Source organism: Dermacentor silvarum, chromosome 9, assembly GCF_013339745.2.
Source record: "Dermacentor silvarum isolate Dsil-2018 chromosome 9, BIME_Dsil_1.4, whole genome shotgun sequence".
Lineage (NCBI taxonomy): Eukaryota > Metazoa > Arthropoda > Arachnida > Ixodida > Ixodidae > Dermacentor > Dermacentor silvarum.
In genome coordinates, this window is record NC_051162.1 from 139,731,653 (window position 1) to 139,748,479 (window position 16,827).

The 16,827-nt window shown below is 47.8% G+C and overlaps 1 protein-coding gene and 1 non-coding gene across 2 annotated transcripts; both read right to left on the reverse strand.

Moving 5' to 3' along the window:
- Positions 1-1,082: 1,082 nt before the first annotated feature.
- Positions 1,083-2,321, reverse strand: LOC119463943 (endothelin-converting enzyme homolog). The gene has a single exon (XM_037724763.1). It carries the CDS (start codon positions 2,319-2,321, stop codon positions 1,083-1,085), a length of 1,239 nt encoding a protein of 412 aa, XP_037580691.1.
- A 6,981-nt stretch (positions 2,322-9,302) lies between these two features.
- Trnar-ccu (transfer RNA arginine (anticodon CCU)) lies at positions 9,303-9,375 on the reverse strand. The gene has a single exon. It is a non-coding gene; the product is annotated as a tRNA-Arg (tRNA).
- Between the last annotated feature and the right edge of the window lie 7,452 nt (positions 9,376-16,827).

Below are 16,827 nucleotides of genomic sequence, written 5' to 3' on the forward strand. Positions count from 1 at the left end.
AAAAAACTGGACGGCAATGCATTTGTCCGCGAAGTTCAGGAATTAATATTTCTAAACTGGTGTCATACTGAGAATTAACTCATTCAAGTGGATCCGCCTTGCGAACTCCACGGCAAGAATTTGTGAACTGCAATATGAGCATAAGCTTAATAGGTGAATTTTGTTCATTAGTCGATTATGCGTTTCAATTTTTGTGCAAGTAATGTCCACCTCTTGACTAGACCAGCTCATGAAATATAATTGTGCCATCTGCCACAGGCAAAAAGCTTTAAACATTTTTGAAAGTGTTCGCTGAAACGCCCTGTATATGGGGTGATCAAGCTAATGTTGATCCAGCTAAGCCAAGCTGTCCTCAACGAAAAAAAAAAGTAAGGGGATTCAATGGGGCAAGATAAAATGTTAAGGCACTGTGCTTGTTCGTCAGACCTCTGCGTCCTAACACCGTATGTCTTTTAATTGTACCTTGCACCGTGCTTCTTAAATATTTTTTTTCAATGGAACAGATTGGCTATGATTTGCCGGGGCATATGGTCTGTCCTTATATTATACGTAGATGTCAATATATGCATAAAGTTTATAGGATTGTGGCGTTAGCCGAGGTATGAAGGAGGCGGGCCACAAATAAAGAAATCACCAACGTTTAGCCGCAGTGGTATGCACTGCGAAGACTTCGCCCCTACTTCGAGGTCTTCGGCCTCGAAGACCTCGTCTTCGTTGTCGGAGGCTGGCGCGTCGTCTGCTGCACGGTGAGTTCGCAGCTGCTACACTATCACATATTAGATTCGCACGCGAAATTGAGTAAATAGACATTTTAAGATGGGCGCTCTTGCCTCCGCCGCAAACCCCTCCCGAAAATAATTCCTGGGTACGGCTAAGTTTCTCCTGAACTAGTCAATGGCGTGCAAATATACTCAGTCTACCGCACAACACGTTTGACGGCACCCTTTTATTCAGATGAACAAAAAAAAAAGAAAAATAAACAATCACTTCTAACACTGTTCTTTTGATCCCGATGATCCAGTCTCACAAGAGTAAGCAGTCCTGGCCTGAGTGACCGGCTGGAAACCTGGCGCGTCACGCGTTCACCAGACAGCGCACTTTCGAGCGGGGCTCATGGTCATGCCTGGCGCGCACCCGAAAGCAGTCGTGAACTTGGCGAAGTTCATTAGCGGGATGTTGACCCGAAGCCTGCCGGGTATCTCGCCAAACTTGAGTTTACGTACCCAGACATCGCGGTTCGGATTGTCGCACAGTCCCACGGCGTACAGGATGAAGAACAGTTGTTCCATGTCGAACTGGTTCTCGTCCACGGAGATCTTGAGCCTGTCGGCCCCGTCTTGGGACATGAGAGCCTTCATGTACATGTCGTGAAGCGGACCGATGATGGCGTTGTCCGCGATGTTCTCTTCCAGCCTCGTCTTGGCCTCGAAGTTGTCCCCGATGAGATCTCGTATCTCGACGTAGTACTGGTCCTGGAAGCAAAGCTCCAGCTGCGAGAACTTGCTCATTTCGTCGGTGTTCCACCAAGTGGCCACTGCGAGGTTGTGGTCCACGGAGGCACCACGCCGGTCCACGGCCCCGAACATGCCTCGTAAGACTTCAGCGAGGACAAGTGGGAAGAGTATCGGGTCGATGCTCTTGCTGATGTCGGTGAGGAAGGCAATGTTGGCGTGTGGAATGAAGAGCACGTTGCGGCCGAAGAAGTACTCGTGTCCTGGTGTAAGGGCTGTGTGGTCGTACCTCGCGTCAAGGTCGTCTTTGGGAGGCTTGGTCTCCCAGTAGACGTTCATGGTACTGGCCTGAAGGTCACGAAAGCTCTCAACGAGATGACTTGGGTCCAAGGGCTGAGCGTTGAAGTTGTAGTAGCTCGCGACGGTGTTGATGTCGTCTGAGCTGCCCAGGAAGATGAAGCGCATGTTCTCGATCTTGTCGACGCCAATGCCGATCGCGGAACGATCCAGCCATGAAGAAGACGAAAGGAGGCGATCCGTCATGCTGCTCTTTAGCTGGACTTCGAGGCTGTTCATCCTGTAGTCATAGTGCTTCAATAGCAGTGTGGAGTTGTTCTTGCTGAAGGTCATCCGGCCGAAAAAACGCATGCCGTGTTTGTAGAGTCGTTCTAGTAAGTGCATGCAAGCCTGAAGCCGGTCCGGAACGAACTCCAAGTAGTCGTCGTGACTCAGACGCAGCAACGGGCTGGCAACCTTGGCTAGAAGTGGGGACATGTGCACAACGAGGCGGTAGCCAAGGTAGTTCAGAAGAGTCAATGTATCTGTCTCATTCAGGATGGCGGCCAGCTTACTGATGAATCCGTTGTTCATGACGGCCACTGGCTTGTCATTGTCGAAGGTCTCGATGTCTTGAAAAGGATCGTAAGGTACTCCTTCCAGTCCCACTTTCCCTTGCGGTCAAGTTGTCCGACGCGCTTGATCCTGTCCGGGAACTCAGTGAAGTGTGGTGTGCCGATTACGCTTTGGAGTTTCTTCTCGAGAAAGGCTATCGCTTCCGCCTGTTCCGACACGTCTTGCTTCTTGTCGAGGAGCGACAAAGCGAGAGCTACCTTCTCAGTGAAGTTCTCCGGCGATTCGTCGAGGTGCGCCAGGTTGTACCTTTTGAGTGTCAGGCTCGGCGCGTCGATGTGAACCGTGTAACCGCGATCGTCTTCGAAGGGTTTCCGCAGGAAGACCCTGGCAAAAGCAAAGACGCCGAGGTCGCGATCAACGAACGCCGAGATGGTGACGATGTTGGCACCGCGCGGAGCCTTCTTGTACGGCCAGCTGCCGAGGTTGTACTCCTGCAGAAGACTTCGGAGCGACGTGAGGTTCTTGTCGTTCTTTTCTTCGGACTGGCACTTGGGCAGCAGGGAGATGGCTTGGTGCAGGAATACGCCCGGGTACTTGTGGTAGCGCTCTTCGTTTTCCTTGAGGTACTGCCGGAAGAATTTCTCCACGTCCATCATCATCATGCCTGCCGTTCGCTCACGGTAGGTCCTCGACTGCACCTCCAAGTCCCGCGACGTCCAGTGCTTAGAGCACACGTACGCGTAGAAGTCCAAACACGGGTTGACGCTCGAGTTGAGCCTGCCGCGAAGGTAGTTCTCCGCCCAGACGCAAACGTCGGTCCGGCAGGTGGACTGAGTCAGCAGCAGTTTGTTCTCGTGCCTGGCGAGGTACCGGCTGTCCGCGCCGGCTAGGATGCTGCCATCGCCGGTCTCCGAGCCGTTGCTGCCGCGCCGCATCATCGCCATGGAGTTGTTAAAAAGCGCCATGATGGCCCCTCCCGCTTGCAGCTTGTAGGAGGTGACGGCGACGCCCACGACGACGATGAGGAGACCCACGCTGCACACGGCCACGTACGGTAGGCGGCTGGGGGAGCGGGCCGCCAGGATCTGCGACGGCGACCGTGTCTGGACAGTCGTGCATCTGGGCTCTGGCGGCGGCGACGCCGAGCCCGACAGTTCCTCCGACCGCGAGGAGTCCGCGACGCTGGCCTCCCCGCCGTCGTACCCCTCGAAGTCATCGCCGTGCCGGAGGCTGGCAGCAACGACGGACATGGCGGCGCAGTGCCTTGGCTGGCAGACCAAGGCGCCGGCGATTCTTCTTCTGTGGCTCGCGCCCCCGCCGCGCGCAGCTGGCAGGCGATTTTTTTCGTGTTCTTGCGTCCAAACACTGGCGTACACCCACTACAAGGGACTGACCAAGTAGGAGGTTTCAGATGTGTTTTTTAAGCCGGGTGTAATGTGTCTACTGAATCCAAAAGTCTGGGCCGATCCTGGCGGTAGTGCAAAAAGGGTCCAAGCGCAATGGCACATACCCCTGTGAACTAGCGAAGCTGAGCCTGACTAAGTCTAGCTAAGCACGGTTGGGACTACTTAAGCTTAGTCAGTCATCGATAACCAATGAATAGCCAATCAATAGCTAATCCAGAAAATTCCGGAAAATGCTGGGGATGACTTGGTAGTGCTTAGCCTAGCCCGAATACGTGGCCAATACCTTGTGATAGCCAATCGATAACCAATGAATCGCTAGTGGATAAATTATCAATAAATTCCGGAAAATGCTGCGGTTGACTAGGCAGTGCTTAGCCTAGCCGAAAAGCCAGGACTAGCTAAGTGCCCATCAGCTCCGCTGTCGCTTTAGCATTGCGCCTCCAGTGCAAGCTGCGCTAATTTTTTATTAGGAATATAACCAAAATTTTCTCGCCGTTGAACCTCCAGGCCATCGAAGGAGCCGAGGAGGTGGTTGTAAGGCATCGCCTGGTAGCCACCCTCACTAAGCAAAATTGGCGAAATAAAGTTGTTTCCTCCTCCTGTTGTCGTTGTGTTTACATTTACATATGGCACGTACCTACAACGGGAACGGAAGGGAGGAGGGAGTTGGTTTAATGAGTGACGTGCCTCTGACCTGATGCAGGGAAATGTTCGAAATGAAAACAGTATGCAATGCTTTCTTCCCGCTAATCTCAACGTTAAGTATAATGCTTGCTCTTTACACCACGGTGGCAGATAGACCAATAAGTCGGTGGTATTTGACGGAGAACGGGGAGATAAAACTTACGAGAGAAAGTAAGAGAGGGTAAACCGGCGGAGATTGCACAAGACATATTAAAATACGACAAGTTTAGAGAGTGATTTCGCAGATGACTTAAAAATAGGTCTAGATTTTCTGGGTTTTTCAGAGAGGCGGACAATTTCTCAGTTCACGCATTGCTCGCATTTGGTAGCTGTAATCAGGGTATTGAAACGGAACTCAACCGAAGAGGAGGAATAAATGTTTATTGTGCGTAACAGCGAGAAAGTGTGCTTTATTCGCCCTAAGTGGGTGGCTCTCTCAGTTCAGAAAGTCGGTGGCTAATGCCGCGGCTCGTGCCCGGTCCACCAGACTTCGCTGATGCTCCAGGCTCGGTGCCAGTAACATTACTTCCCGCGTTTCATCGATAGCTTGTAGCGATTCTGAAGCTTCATCATGAGCGTTTTTCTCACGGTTAGGACACACGAACACCATGTGTTGGAGAGTGTTCGGTACATCACAGAATCGACATTACCGCATAGGTATGAGAACTGTGTGGGGTGCATCCGGTGCATGATAATTCCATGAACGTAAGTATTTCTTTGTAGTCTGCGCAGGGCGGTGGCTTCCTCCTTGCTTAATTTTGGATGTGGTAGCGGATATTGTCTTCTTACCAGTCGGTATAGTGTTGCAATATTGTGGCGTAGTTGATGGGAATATCCTCCACCCTCGTCGCTTTCCAGAGCCCGTGCGGGAGGAAATCCCGACTCTCGGGCGACAGCATTTTCTGCTTCATTTTCTGTCAGGTGTTCGGGACCTGGGGTCCATGCGACTTAGGTCTCGGGGAGTGGTTGTCGTTTTGTCATTTCTTCTAGAATCTTCCCTGCTGCGGAAGAGCGGAAGAGTTAAGGCCATTCTGAAGGTTTCCACACACGATTTGTGAGTCACTCAAGGTGATGGCTGTGTCCTTGCATGCAGTGATGCCGAGGACGATGACCACTTCTTGGATATCTGACCGGTATGGTGACAGCTATTAGCCCATTCTCTTAGTTGTCGGTCTCGCTAATTGCGTATGCTCTTCTACCTGGGTACTCTGCCGCATATGTATATCTCGTGTTGGGGTTCCTTGAGCATTTCTTGCTTATAGCGCGCGAATTCTTGCTTGTCTTCTGTCTTTGTGGTGTGTTGCATGCATGTTGCGAGGTGTTGTAGCTACTGAAATAATGTCTCGGAGAAGTGGCGCTAGTCGGGCTTTTTCATCTGAGTCTGCTATGAAGTTTTCTCTGTATGCGAGTTTGTGAAGTACTGCTGTGCCTGTTTGTGCCAGCTTAAGGCGTTCCAGCTGGCTGGCCCTGTGCGCTTCGCTCGTTTGTTCGCAGGCGTTATGGAGGCCAAGTTTGAGGAGTTTCGTGGTTGAGTTCATACATGGGAAGTCATAGTGCGCTCTTGACTGATTTTCTGATGATGATATTGAGTTTTTTAAAATTCCAGTGAGTGTGTCATATGTCAATAGACAAATATTTTTTATGTCCACTGAAACACAAATGCCTCTCCCAGCGATCGCCAATAATTCCTGTCTTACGCTACCTGATTCCAAGTTATGCCTGCTAATTTCCTAATTTCGTCACACCACCTATAATTCACTGCCGTCCTCCACTGCGCTGCCCACACCGCTGCCCGCGAGCACGTCAGCCGGGCTCCCCTCGCCCCACACGCTCTCCGACCCGCAGCAGAAGAGGCGGAAGCCGTACCAACTAACTATTCGGCGATATTGCAACACTACAGTCTCGAGCGCCGCGTGTACCCTCCACCGCACCCCAACCTCGGCAAAGAAGAAAGCGTGGTCCTCGGACGCCTGCAAAGCAATACGTACACTCACGGAACTATAATGCACCACCTCTACCCGACGCTCCACGGCTACCTCTGCCCACTCGGCAACATTCCCGACACCCTGGCACACTTGCTCCTGGAATGCCCGTGGCATGAAGACAGCGAAACGCAGCCGGAAATGGACACGAATCGAGCACCACAAGCAAACGAAGACCACCTAGTCGAAACGTGGGAGGCCAAGCTCGCCCTCTGGGACCTGGAAGACCAACGACAACTCGTCGCCAGGGCCAAGAGGGCAGTCGAAGCCAGAAGGTTCCTGGACTAACGAGCCTTCCCAACTCAGGGTGATACCGACCCTTGCTGGGGACACTGTTTGAATAATAAACGTTTCTTTCTCTCTATCTCTCCTCCACTGCACTTACCTTCCGTTGGCACCCATTCTGTAACTCCAACAGACCATCGGTCATCTGCCCTATACGTTAGATGAACTATCCATGCAGTTCCATTTTTCCATCTTTATGTCCACCAGAATATCAGATACGTCCGTTTTCTATCTAATCCGCACTAATTAGTAGTGAGTACCCAGACAAAAAGGTATATTTTTGAACGAAGGGGCAGACAGTTTGGCTAAGGCTTCCCTGGTAGGCCCTGTGTTTACTCTCCTTCCAACGACGGGCGCGGGTTTCATCACTTCGGTCACGTTCCAAAGCTTGGTACCCTTTTGACGTCAAGATCAAGTCTAACATCCACCACTCAATTGCAGCACTTACTGTTCTCTTGGAGCAGACGATCTTGTAAAGCAAGATACTAGAAATTACACTGACGAGACTACAATGTCGTGTCCCATCCATAAATTTCTTTATTTATTAAGTATTTCAGTCCTCAGTATTACAGAGGGGTTGGGCACAATGGATCAGAAATACGTACATTCAAACAATGAGTTCAACAGGAGTAATCAAGGTGAAAATCTCAACATAATCAGTAAAAGCAGTCTTGAATGATGATGCGTCCTCGATGCAGGTGATGAAGGGGGGGGGGAGGCGGTTCCAGTCTGCGCTGATTCTAGGCAAAAAAAGGGAAAACGAATCAAAGAAAACCTTTGAGCAAGAGAAAGGAATGCAAACATTCCACCGATGATCAAGACGTTATGACATGTACTAAGGTTCTGAAAGGAATTCATGTTAAGTGAGTTGTTTTGTTAAAGTGTCTTGTGAAATAGGCAGAGACGAGGCAATCTTTCTTCGACGCTGCACATTATTAACGCCAAGGCCTGAATTTATTAAAAAGGATAGCTGAGCGGGAATAATTCGAAAGGATAAAACGAGCTGACATGTTCTGAACTGACTCAATGACATCGGCTAATGTAACTTGTCCAGGGTCCCAAACGGGCGATGCATACTCCAGCTTCGGCCTAACTCGTGTTTTGTAGAGCAGTCATTTTAAATGGGGTGTGACTTGAAAGAAATTCCTGCGTATGTACCTAAGGGATCGGTATTAGCATTGTTAGTGATGTGTTCAATGTGCATATGGTCTAGAAATATTATTGCTTTGATGAATTCCGAGATATTTGTACGGAGTCACATGTTCAAGGTCAGTTCCATTGATGATATAGTCGAAAGGAGTAGATGAGTTCGAGCGACGTGAGACAGGCACAATGTTGAATATAGTGGGCTTTAAAAACATTAGCCACCGTGAGCACCACTTTGAAATGTTATATAGATCCGACTGGAGAATGAAATTATCGTGCTGATTACAGTAAATAGGGTAATAGAATTATGAATTACAGTAGAGAAGTCATCAATATATATCAGGAATAGTAACGGGCCCAAGACATAGCCTTGAGGGTCACCTGACATCACGGCACATGGCGGGGATGAAGAAGCATTAGCTATTACAAACTGGGTACGTTTGGTTAGGAAGCATTCAATCCATTTTGGAATCTTGGGATCAGTATCAAGGATACGAATTTTAAGAAGCAGTAAATGATGAGAAATGCAGTGATTTGGGCTTGTTGGTATGATGAGAAGTGCACCGATCTGGTCTGGTAATTTCTCCTACGTGTCATTTTTGGAACGAACTAGAAACGACTGAACACTACTTCCTGTGCTGCGGATGTTTAATCTCTTTTTCTGAGGAAAAGGACCATGCAAATTCCAATGCGACAGCTCGGCCTGCCCTTGAACTCTTCTGTGTGGCTGCTTTAGGGGGTACCGTGCTGGTATATATATATATATATATATATATATATATATATATATATATATATATATATATATATATATATATATATATATAATATTCTTTCTTTTTATGTATTCTATCGGAATGACTTATAACACAATTATCTCTATATTCTACTCGATTTATTGATCATAATTAAATATTGTTTATAAATTTATATCCCAAACGCATATCTAAAATTCGCCCGATTCCTGGCCAGTGCCCTTGAGTCTCACCCTGTTTGCATCCCTCCAAAGCAATGTGCGATGCTGTGTTATCAAACTTCCCTCCTTGAATTAACAGCACAGCACACTGCACTACGCATACGTGCTTCTGAAATTACTCGCAAGCTCCTCAGTTGCTCGGACGCCGGATTACAAACTCTATTACATACATGTGCCAAATACTATTTATATAAGCCTAATGTTTTTTATCACACGAGCTCCGCTCAAGCTTCATATTTCACTTTCTTTAGAAACGAGAAAATATTATTTCGGTTCGATTCGCTATTTGGAGGTCATTTTTCTTGAATGCTCTTATTTGATGCGGGCGAGATAGTCCATGAAACTTGTGAACATTTCTTTAGGGTGGGGTTGAAGTAATATTAAACACTGCAGACAAATCCAAGCAACCCCCATCCCACAGCTAGAAGAAAAATACCGAAGAGCTGTATATACCCGTAATATATTTTAAAAATACAAGTTTCTCAGCTTGTTTCACAAAAGAAGACCGTCTAGGTGACAGTACCCTCGGCGGGATTCGAACCCGCAATCCCCGGTTTAGGAGACCGATGCCTTATCCGTTAGGCCACGAGGGCGAACGTTGCGACGAACACTACGGGCCGGCCAGACAAAAAGAATCATAATGAGCCAGTTATCGAATTGTTCAGTTTCTTTTCATTTCCCATCACGCCAAACGTATGAAACATTCATTTGGTGCATAATGCTGTGGTGCGGCGCGCTTAAGGTAGCAGCACCTCCACGGTCACTGTGGCATCGAAGTCGATCAGAAACTTATGCTGGTGTCTGTTGCGAACGAAGCGACCACGTGATCTCTGTAGAATTGTGAACCCTAATGCACAGATGCGTTCCTGGGCAAATTTGATAGCAATAGTTTCCAACCGAATTCAGCAATGCCCACGTTCCCCGCACCACCGCTCCCAACTGCAACGCAAACGGCGCAAGCCATCCAGCAGGACTAGCGACTGGACAGGTAGCGCCATCTATGAATTCTTTTGAAAACCACACCATGAGGCTCGACCGTTTGGCACATTGTCGATTTATGTCGTTGTTGTTGTCCTGCTTGCTGGCCTATCCACCGTGCTCCTTGCAGCAGTCGTTCTGAGAATCATCACTGTTTCTACAGCCTGATTGTGGCGATAATTCGGCGCAGATGCAAGTGGACAAAAATGACTCTCGAGACAGCACCGCGAAAAGTGAACCTACGACGTCTGTACCGGTTCGAAGGTGGGTACTGCAACCGGCGTGGCCGTTGTTTTCGCGAGTTTCGCGCCAGAATGAGTTGGCGGGCAGTTCGAATCCGACAGAGTGGGCGTACATCCTGCGCTTTAGCTTGAGCAAGTGACTCGCCATGCATTTACCAGTTCTCCGGTAAATGGATATTTTATTTTTGTCAGCTCGGAATGTCACCACAGCACCGCCGTATGTCCGTGACGTCACTATCTGGGGCTTGTTTACAGCGGCGCCACTATGGTTCATAGCCTGTTGTATGCGCATAATACGTTCAACTTGTGTTTTATGCACTCCTTCCTTTCCTTCTGAATGTGTGTGTTTTTTTTCTTAATAAGCTGGAATGTCGGCACAGAAATTTGACATCCGGAGAGTTTGCAAGGGAGAGATAGACCAAAAAGCACTTTGTACGCTGGTTGTTTACTTCATATATATGTTAGTCTTTAACTCCTCCGCATGAGACGTTTTTTATATTGTTTAAATATGCGTGACTTGTTATTTTTGCTATTCTTGTACTCACCAGTACTATAGTGTACCTTGTTCCAATGAGATAGGAACGTACTTGAAATAATATAGATAAATAAATAAATAAATAAATAAATAAATAAATAAATAAATAAATAAATAAATAAATAAATAAATAAATGAATAAATAAATAAATAAATAAATAAATAAATAAATAAATAAATAAATAAATACTACTTCAACTTTCCTGTGATAAATGCGTTTACACAAACGCTTGTCTACGGGTTTGCGTAATTTTCAGTCATCAGCTGTGTGTTGTACGGACAGAAATAAATGTACGCGAGCGCGAACTACCAACTGCTTTATTCTTAACAAGACCAGGTATTATGCTGGTGATAAGTGGGTGACGTAAGAAGCTTCGCGAACATCACAAGTCAAGGAGCAGTTCGTTAACTTGTGAAGACGGGATAAAGCCTACTTAGATTGTGACAGCTGTGTGTGTGTTCGTCACGGGCGACCTCGCACACTGTCATCATCATCATAATTTATTCATCATCATCATCATGTGCCTTAAGAGCCCCCTTGAGGGTTATCAGATAAGAGGGGAGCAATAATCACCAGTTGTCATGAATGTCAGTCGCAGTAGCCAGTAATCTCAGTAGTCACGAAAACAATAAAGAAATAAGCAATAACATATAAACATGCCAGGGCTGCAAATGGTATGGTCATTTTCTTATGCGGGGTCGGAAATATTATTCAGTTGCACCCTATAGTGCATGGTGATTTACTGATAAGAGACTAGAGGGTGTGGTCGCTAGGGCTCCTCCGTTGTGCCTGGGGCTCGGTTGGTGAAACCTCGAGCCGTGAGATGTTGTAGTCTGTTATGACGGTGTCTACTGTCGTCTGTGCGATCGCCAAGGCGACAGCCACTTCCTCGGCGATGATGGGGTTGTCATTGCGGTTGGAGACGCTTCTCAGGTGCTCTTGGCGTACGATCACGGTGGATGTGGAGGCTGTCCTACCGGGGTACAGGGCCGCGTCGGTGTATAGTGGATTGTTGTCTTACTGTTTGGTGATGACTTTAGCCCTTGCAGCCCTTCTTCCTGCGTTGTGGATAGGGTGCATGTTTCTTGGTAGTGGTTGAAACAGGTTCTGGCTCCGTACGCACTTGGGTAGCAAGGCCTTCGTTCGTGGTTGATGCTGCAGCGGCGCGGTAATGCCCAGTCTGCTGAGAATACTTCGTCCCGTTGTCGTGGTGGAAAGTCGTATCCGTTGATTGTTCAGGTGAGCCTCTACGAGTTCTTCGGTGGTGTTGTGGAGCCCTAGCTTCAGCAGCTTGTCGGTAGACGTACTGATTGGTAAGCCCAGAGCCTGCTTGTAGGCTTTGCGCAAGAGGGTGTCGATTTTATTGTTGTTGGTGGAAGTCAAGAGTGCGTACGGCACGAAGTGATTCTGAAGACAACGAAGACTTGTACGAGGAGCAGCGCGTCCTCCTCCCACATGCCCCTTGTTTTCGATATTATTTTTCGGAGCATGCTCGTGACCTGCTCGACCGTCGACTTTAGTCTGTTTATAACGATCGTGTTGGTTCTGTTTTGCTGGAAGTGCATCCCGAGCCCCTTGATGCTGGGGGAGACGGAGATTACGTGTCCTTCGAGGTGGATGCGTATGCTAGGTGAATCTGGTTTGGGCTTTTTACCGGGAATGGCCACTAGCAGCTCCGACTTCTGAGGGGCACAGACCATCCCACACCCCTTTGCATAGTTGTTAACGACGTACGCCGCAGCTTGAAGCATGTACTCCACCTCTCCCATGGAGCTCGTAGGAGACCAGATGGTAATGTCTGCTTAAAGCCCGTGTTGTATCCCTGGGATCTCGTTTAGCAGGGGGGGGGGGGGGCAATCGAATGAGGGCGATATTGAAGAGTGGGGACATGACCGCTCCCTGTGGTGTTGCTCGACCTCCAATCAGGAAAGGGTCCGTGGCCTGATCTCCTATTTTCAAGACAGCCTTGCCGCCCGTCAGGAAGTCCTTTATATAGTTGTACGTCCTAGAGCCTAGTCCTAGAGTTGTACGTCCTAGTGCGTTGAGGTTGGAGAGTATGGCGGTGTGTTTAAACTTTTACATTGTCGAACGCCCCTTTCAGACCTAATGCAAGTATAGCTGTGGGTGAGTTTCGTGTGGCGGGGTGTCATTGCCTCTTCTTTGATTTGCAGTAGTACGTATTAGGTCGAGAGATACGGGAGAAATCCGACCATCGAGTGTGGAAGTTTGTTTTCTTCTTCTAGGTATGTTTGTAGTCTGTCGAATACTATGTGTTCAAGCAATTTGTCTACACAGGAAGTAAGGGAAATGGGTCGCAAGTTTTCAATTTTGTGGGGTTTTCCAGGCTTCTGCATGAATCTGACGTCTGCAGCCTTCCATTCTTGTGGGATTGTGCCGGATTTCCCGATGTTGTTAAGATGCTGCGTGAGTTCCAATGTGGACAGGTCGCCGAGATTTGATCTGCTCCCGGGACCGTGTGCTTGCGGAGCTTCTGTATAGCTGCAGTGATCTCACACAGTTGGATATCCTCGTCCATCCTGCGTTAGGCAGGCCCGAGTACGGTGGAGGGAGCTCCGTGGGTTGTTTTGGCAGATATTTGTGCTTGAGAGCCAGCAGGAGATCCTCCATGCTCCCCGGGAACTGATGTATTTTACGTTGGCCATACCGTGCTGGGATTTAGTTTTTGAATTACTGGGATTTATTAGGTACCGAAGGAGGTCTCCAGGTCTTGGATGCGCTGAACGTGCCGCGCAGGCTGTTGCACAGAGAAAGCCAGTTCTCCTTACGCAGTGATGCTGCATATTTTTCTGTTTCCTCCGTGAGCAACGAAATTAGGCGTTGCAAATTCTTGTTATGTTTATGTTTCTTCCACCTACATAGCAATCCCTTTCTAGCTTCCCAGAGGTGGATGGAGTAGGTGGTTGTCTATGCTGGGAGTCATGGTGTTAGTTTGCGAAACTCGAGCCGTCGCTCGATTGATCGGTTCTGGAAATCTAGAATTCGTCGCTAGGTCTCCAGGAAGTGCTATAAGCGACTAGTCAACAGCGCGACGCCAGAACAGGATGTACATCAGTTACATAATACCGGTTGTCGCACGGAACGAGTAAACGACCGAATTTCGATAAAGAAACCTACTGCAAGACCTTCATAAATACTTGATGCTGCTCTGTACAGCAACAGAAATCAACTTAAATTGTTAGACCATGCGTCACGCCAGTTTCGGTGCGTATTTGCTGCCCTCATATACCGGAAACAACGGGGAGACGTCGCTTAATGTCAGTCGCTCGCTTGGGACTCGACTTGCAGGCGACGAGCGAACGCGACAGCCATCTCCATCGCGTCGCTTGTCGCGCGCAAGATCGCTTGCACAGGGTTTATACTTCGTAGCGACTTTTAACAGCGAAGCTGTTTAAGGCAGCCGTAATTTGTGGTGCGCATCAAGAAACTACCAAGAAATAAAAGAAAATAAACTTTCTTGCCGAGCCGGGATTCGAACCCGCGTACCCCCGCTACCAAGGCGAGCGTCGGAACACGCTTGCGTAGCCTTCATTTATGCGAACCATGTGATTGCGTTCAAGCGTCATTGTCTTCGTCCACAGCTGGCGCGTTCGCACGCTCGTGCTCTACGAGGTGAAGAGGTTTTGCGCGCTATGAGAGCGAGAGAGAGAGAGAGAGACGCATTCACGGAGTGGGTCTCCTGGAACGCGGTGTCGGTGTTGCAAGCTGCGCTATGCAACGCGCAGTGACGGCCGTAAGTCCGAGACGCGCGAAAATAAATTATCATCATCATGATAATAAGAGGAAAAGTTCGCGCGCACTTCGCTGTTTCAAACGTTGCGAGGCCGAGTGCAAGGTTGAGCGTTCTTTTTTTCTTATTCAAGCCGATCGATTTGTAACAGTAGGCGTCCAATTTTAAGATGTGGTCAGACCACGTGAAATGGCTCGAGATTGTGATTGTAGGGTAACGGCATGAATCAGCATGGGGCTATAGAACGGAATAGTTATGGGAATACTGATAAATGCCGTTAATTTGCTTACGGGAGACCCACATGAACTTACATTTAGAAATGTTTAGTATACCATTAGCTAGCGCGAACACCAGTTATAGCTATTTTGTTCAGGTCATATTGTAGTAATAAATGATAATTTTGAGATGATATGCGCGATACATGACGCAGTCGTCTGCGATTAGCCGGATCGACGATGATATGACATTATAGAGGGTCATTAATAAAAATGAAGAACAGAAGAGGACCATGGGACCGATACTCGAAAAACGCTGTAGATTACTCAATTTCCGGGCTATGGTTATCGATGACTGTGTACTGCGACCGATTAGCAAGGAAGCATTCAATCCATGATGGTATCACGATAGGTTCAAGGTACACGCAAGGAAGCTCGCTCATTAGCCGACAGCGTGGAACGCGGTCAACTACCTCAGAGAAGTCTAGGTACATATAATCAGTTTGGAAGCAAGAATCAAGATCTAGGTTAATGTGAGTGGTAAATTCGAAAAACCGAGTGTGACAGAAGAGGTGTCGCCGAAAATCATGCTGATTAGGGAAAAGAAAATGAGTGGTTATCAAGGTGAGAAGCTACGTGGTAGTATATATGTTCGTTACGTTTACAAGAAATGCACGTGAGGGAAATGGGACGATAATGCAATTTTCCTACAGACTTGCCATTTCGTGCCGCAATGCGCTCGTTCAACACGCCTCGAGTTTTCGGTCAGATACATGCAAAGTGGGTGCAGTGCTTCTATAATGTTGCAAAGAACTGCGCGACTGATGGTGGGATCGAACTCGAGTTTTCTAGTTTAACAGCCCAGTGCTCTAAGTATTAAGCTACGATCGCGCGCTCATGCGCGATCTCGTGCCAAAGTCACATTTGGTGATGAGGGAGGGCGGGTTTTGTGACGTTGAGAGAGGATGACGGTGACGATGTGATACTAAGTGAGGAAGACGCGATTGATATTGCAGAAATGCAGGGAAGTCACTCATCGTATGCGTGATGGGTTTAGTGTCTGAAGTTTTGACGCACTCTGGCAGGAAGCCTCTCGTATAGTTGTACGTTGAAGCCCACTTGTAACTGATCTCAGTTGTAAACGGCTGTTGATGTTAGCTGTAGCTTAACTTCCCGACTGGGAGCTGTAGCAGCAACAAAAGTGGGAACAGTGACGGCGACATTTAGGCGTCATTCCTACGTTTCTTACACTTCCCAGTGATTACCAGTGTTCAGCACACTCCTTTCTCCGAAGCGAACAATGTGGAATTCACCTTTTCTTGCTCTGATTAGACAGGGACAATAACTTGAGGTTTGAGGCATTTTAGTCATTGATAGCGTTCGCTGACCTAGTTATAGGCAACACCAAAAAGTTTAGGTTTAGTCAATGCCCGTGTAAACAAAGCAATGTGGCACGCTTCGACTATTTCAACGGCACGGCAGGCAATCATTATGTAAACTAAGGTCACGAGACGAGTAAATGGTTTATTTGAAATTGTAGCAAACGGAAGGTAGGAGAAGGATAGTAGCCTTTTCAACGTGAGGGTTGCGGCGAAAAGGGGGGGGGGGGGGAGGATTTTTCAACGTGGTGAAGTGAGGACGTGACTTGCCTCGTGAGAGAGGAAGACCAAAAATAAGGTCAACGATGTGTTTCTCAGTAATAACGTGACACACTTTGTCGTGTGGTCCATACGTGCAGATGTTCACTAAACGAAATAGCATTTTTTGTCAAACACCAAAGCTTGGCCTAAACCGATTTTCACAACGCATGGGGTCCGCACGAGTATTTCATGAAATACATTGTCAACGAGTACCGCGTTTATGATAGTAGAACCGGCTATGGTAATAAATAAATAAATAAATAAATAAATAAATAAATAAATAAATAAATAAATAAATAAATAAATAAATAAATAAATAAATAAATAAATAAATAAATAAATAAATAAATAAATAATAGCAGTGACTTTTCTGCGAACCCCTCTTATATCTTCTTCGTCGTGCAACTTGCTTTACTTCATCTATTCTCTATTCTGCAGGGATGAAAGTTGCAAGGTTCCCAAGGTCTTCAGCTTGCTGTACGGCGACAAAGCGTCGACGCTCACGGACGCCCTCAGTCATCTAGGCTTGTCCCGCGTGCAAGTTGACGCCTGCGCCCTGCTGCGCGACCTCACCGACCTGTTCGTTGTCGTGCCCCGAAGCTTCCCCATAGAGGCATCCGACGAACTGTCCAAGTTAAGAGGCGAGTCGGTCGCCAGTTACGATAACTTCCGCCGCTCCCTTACGT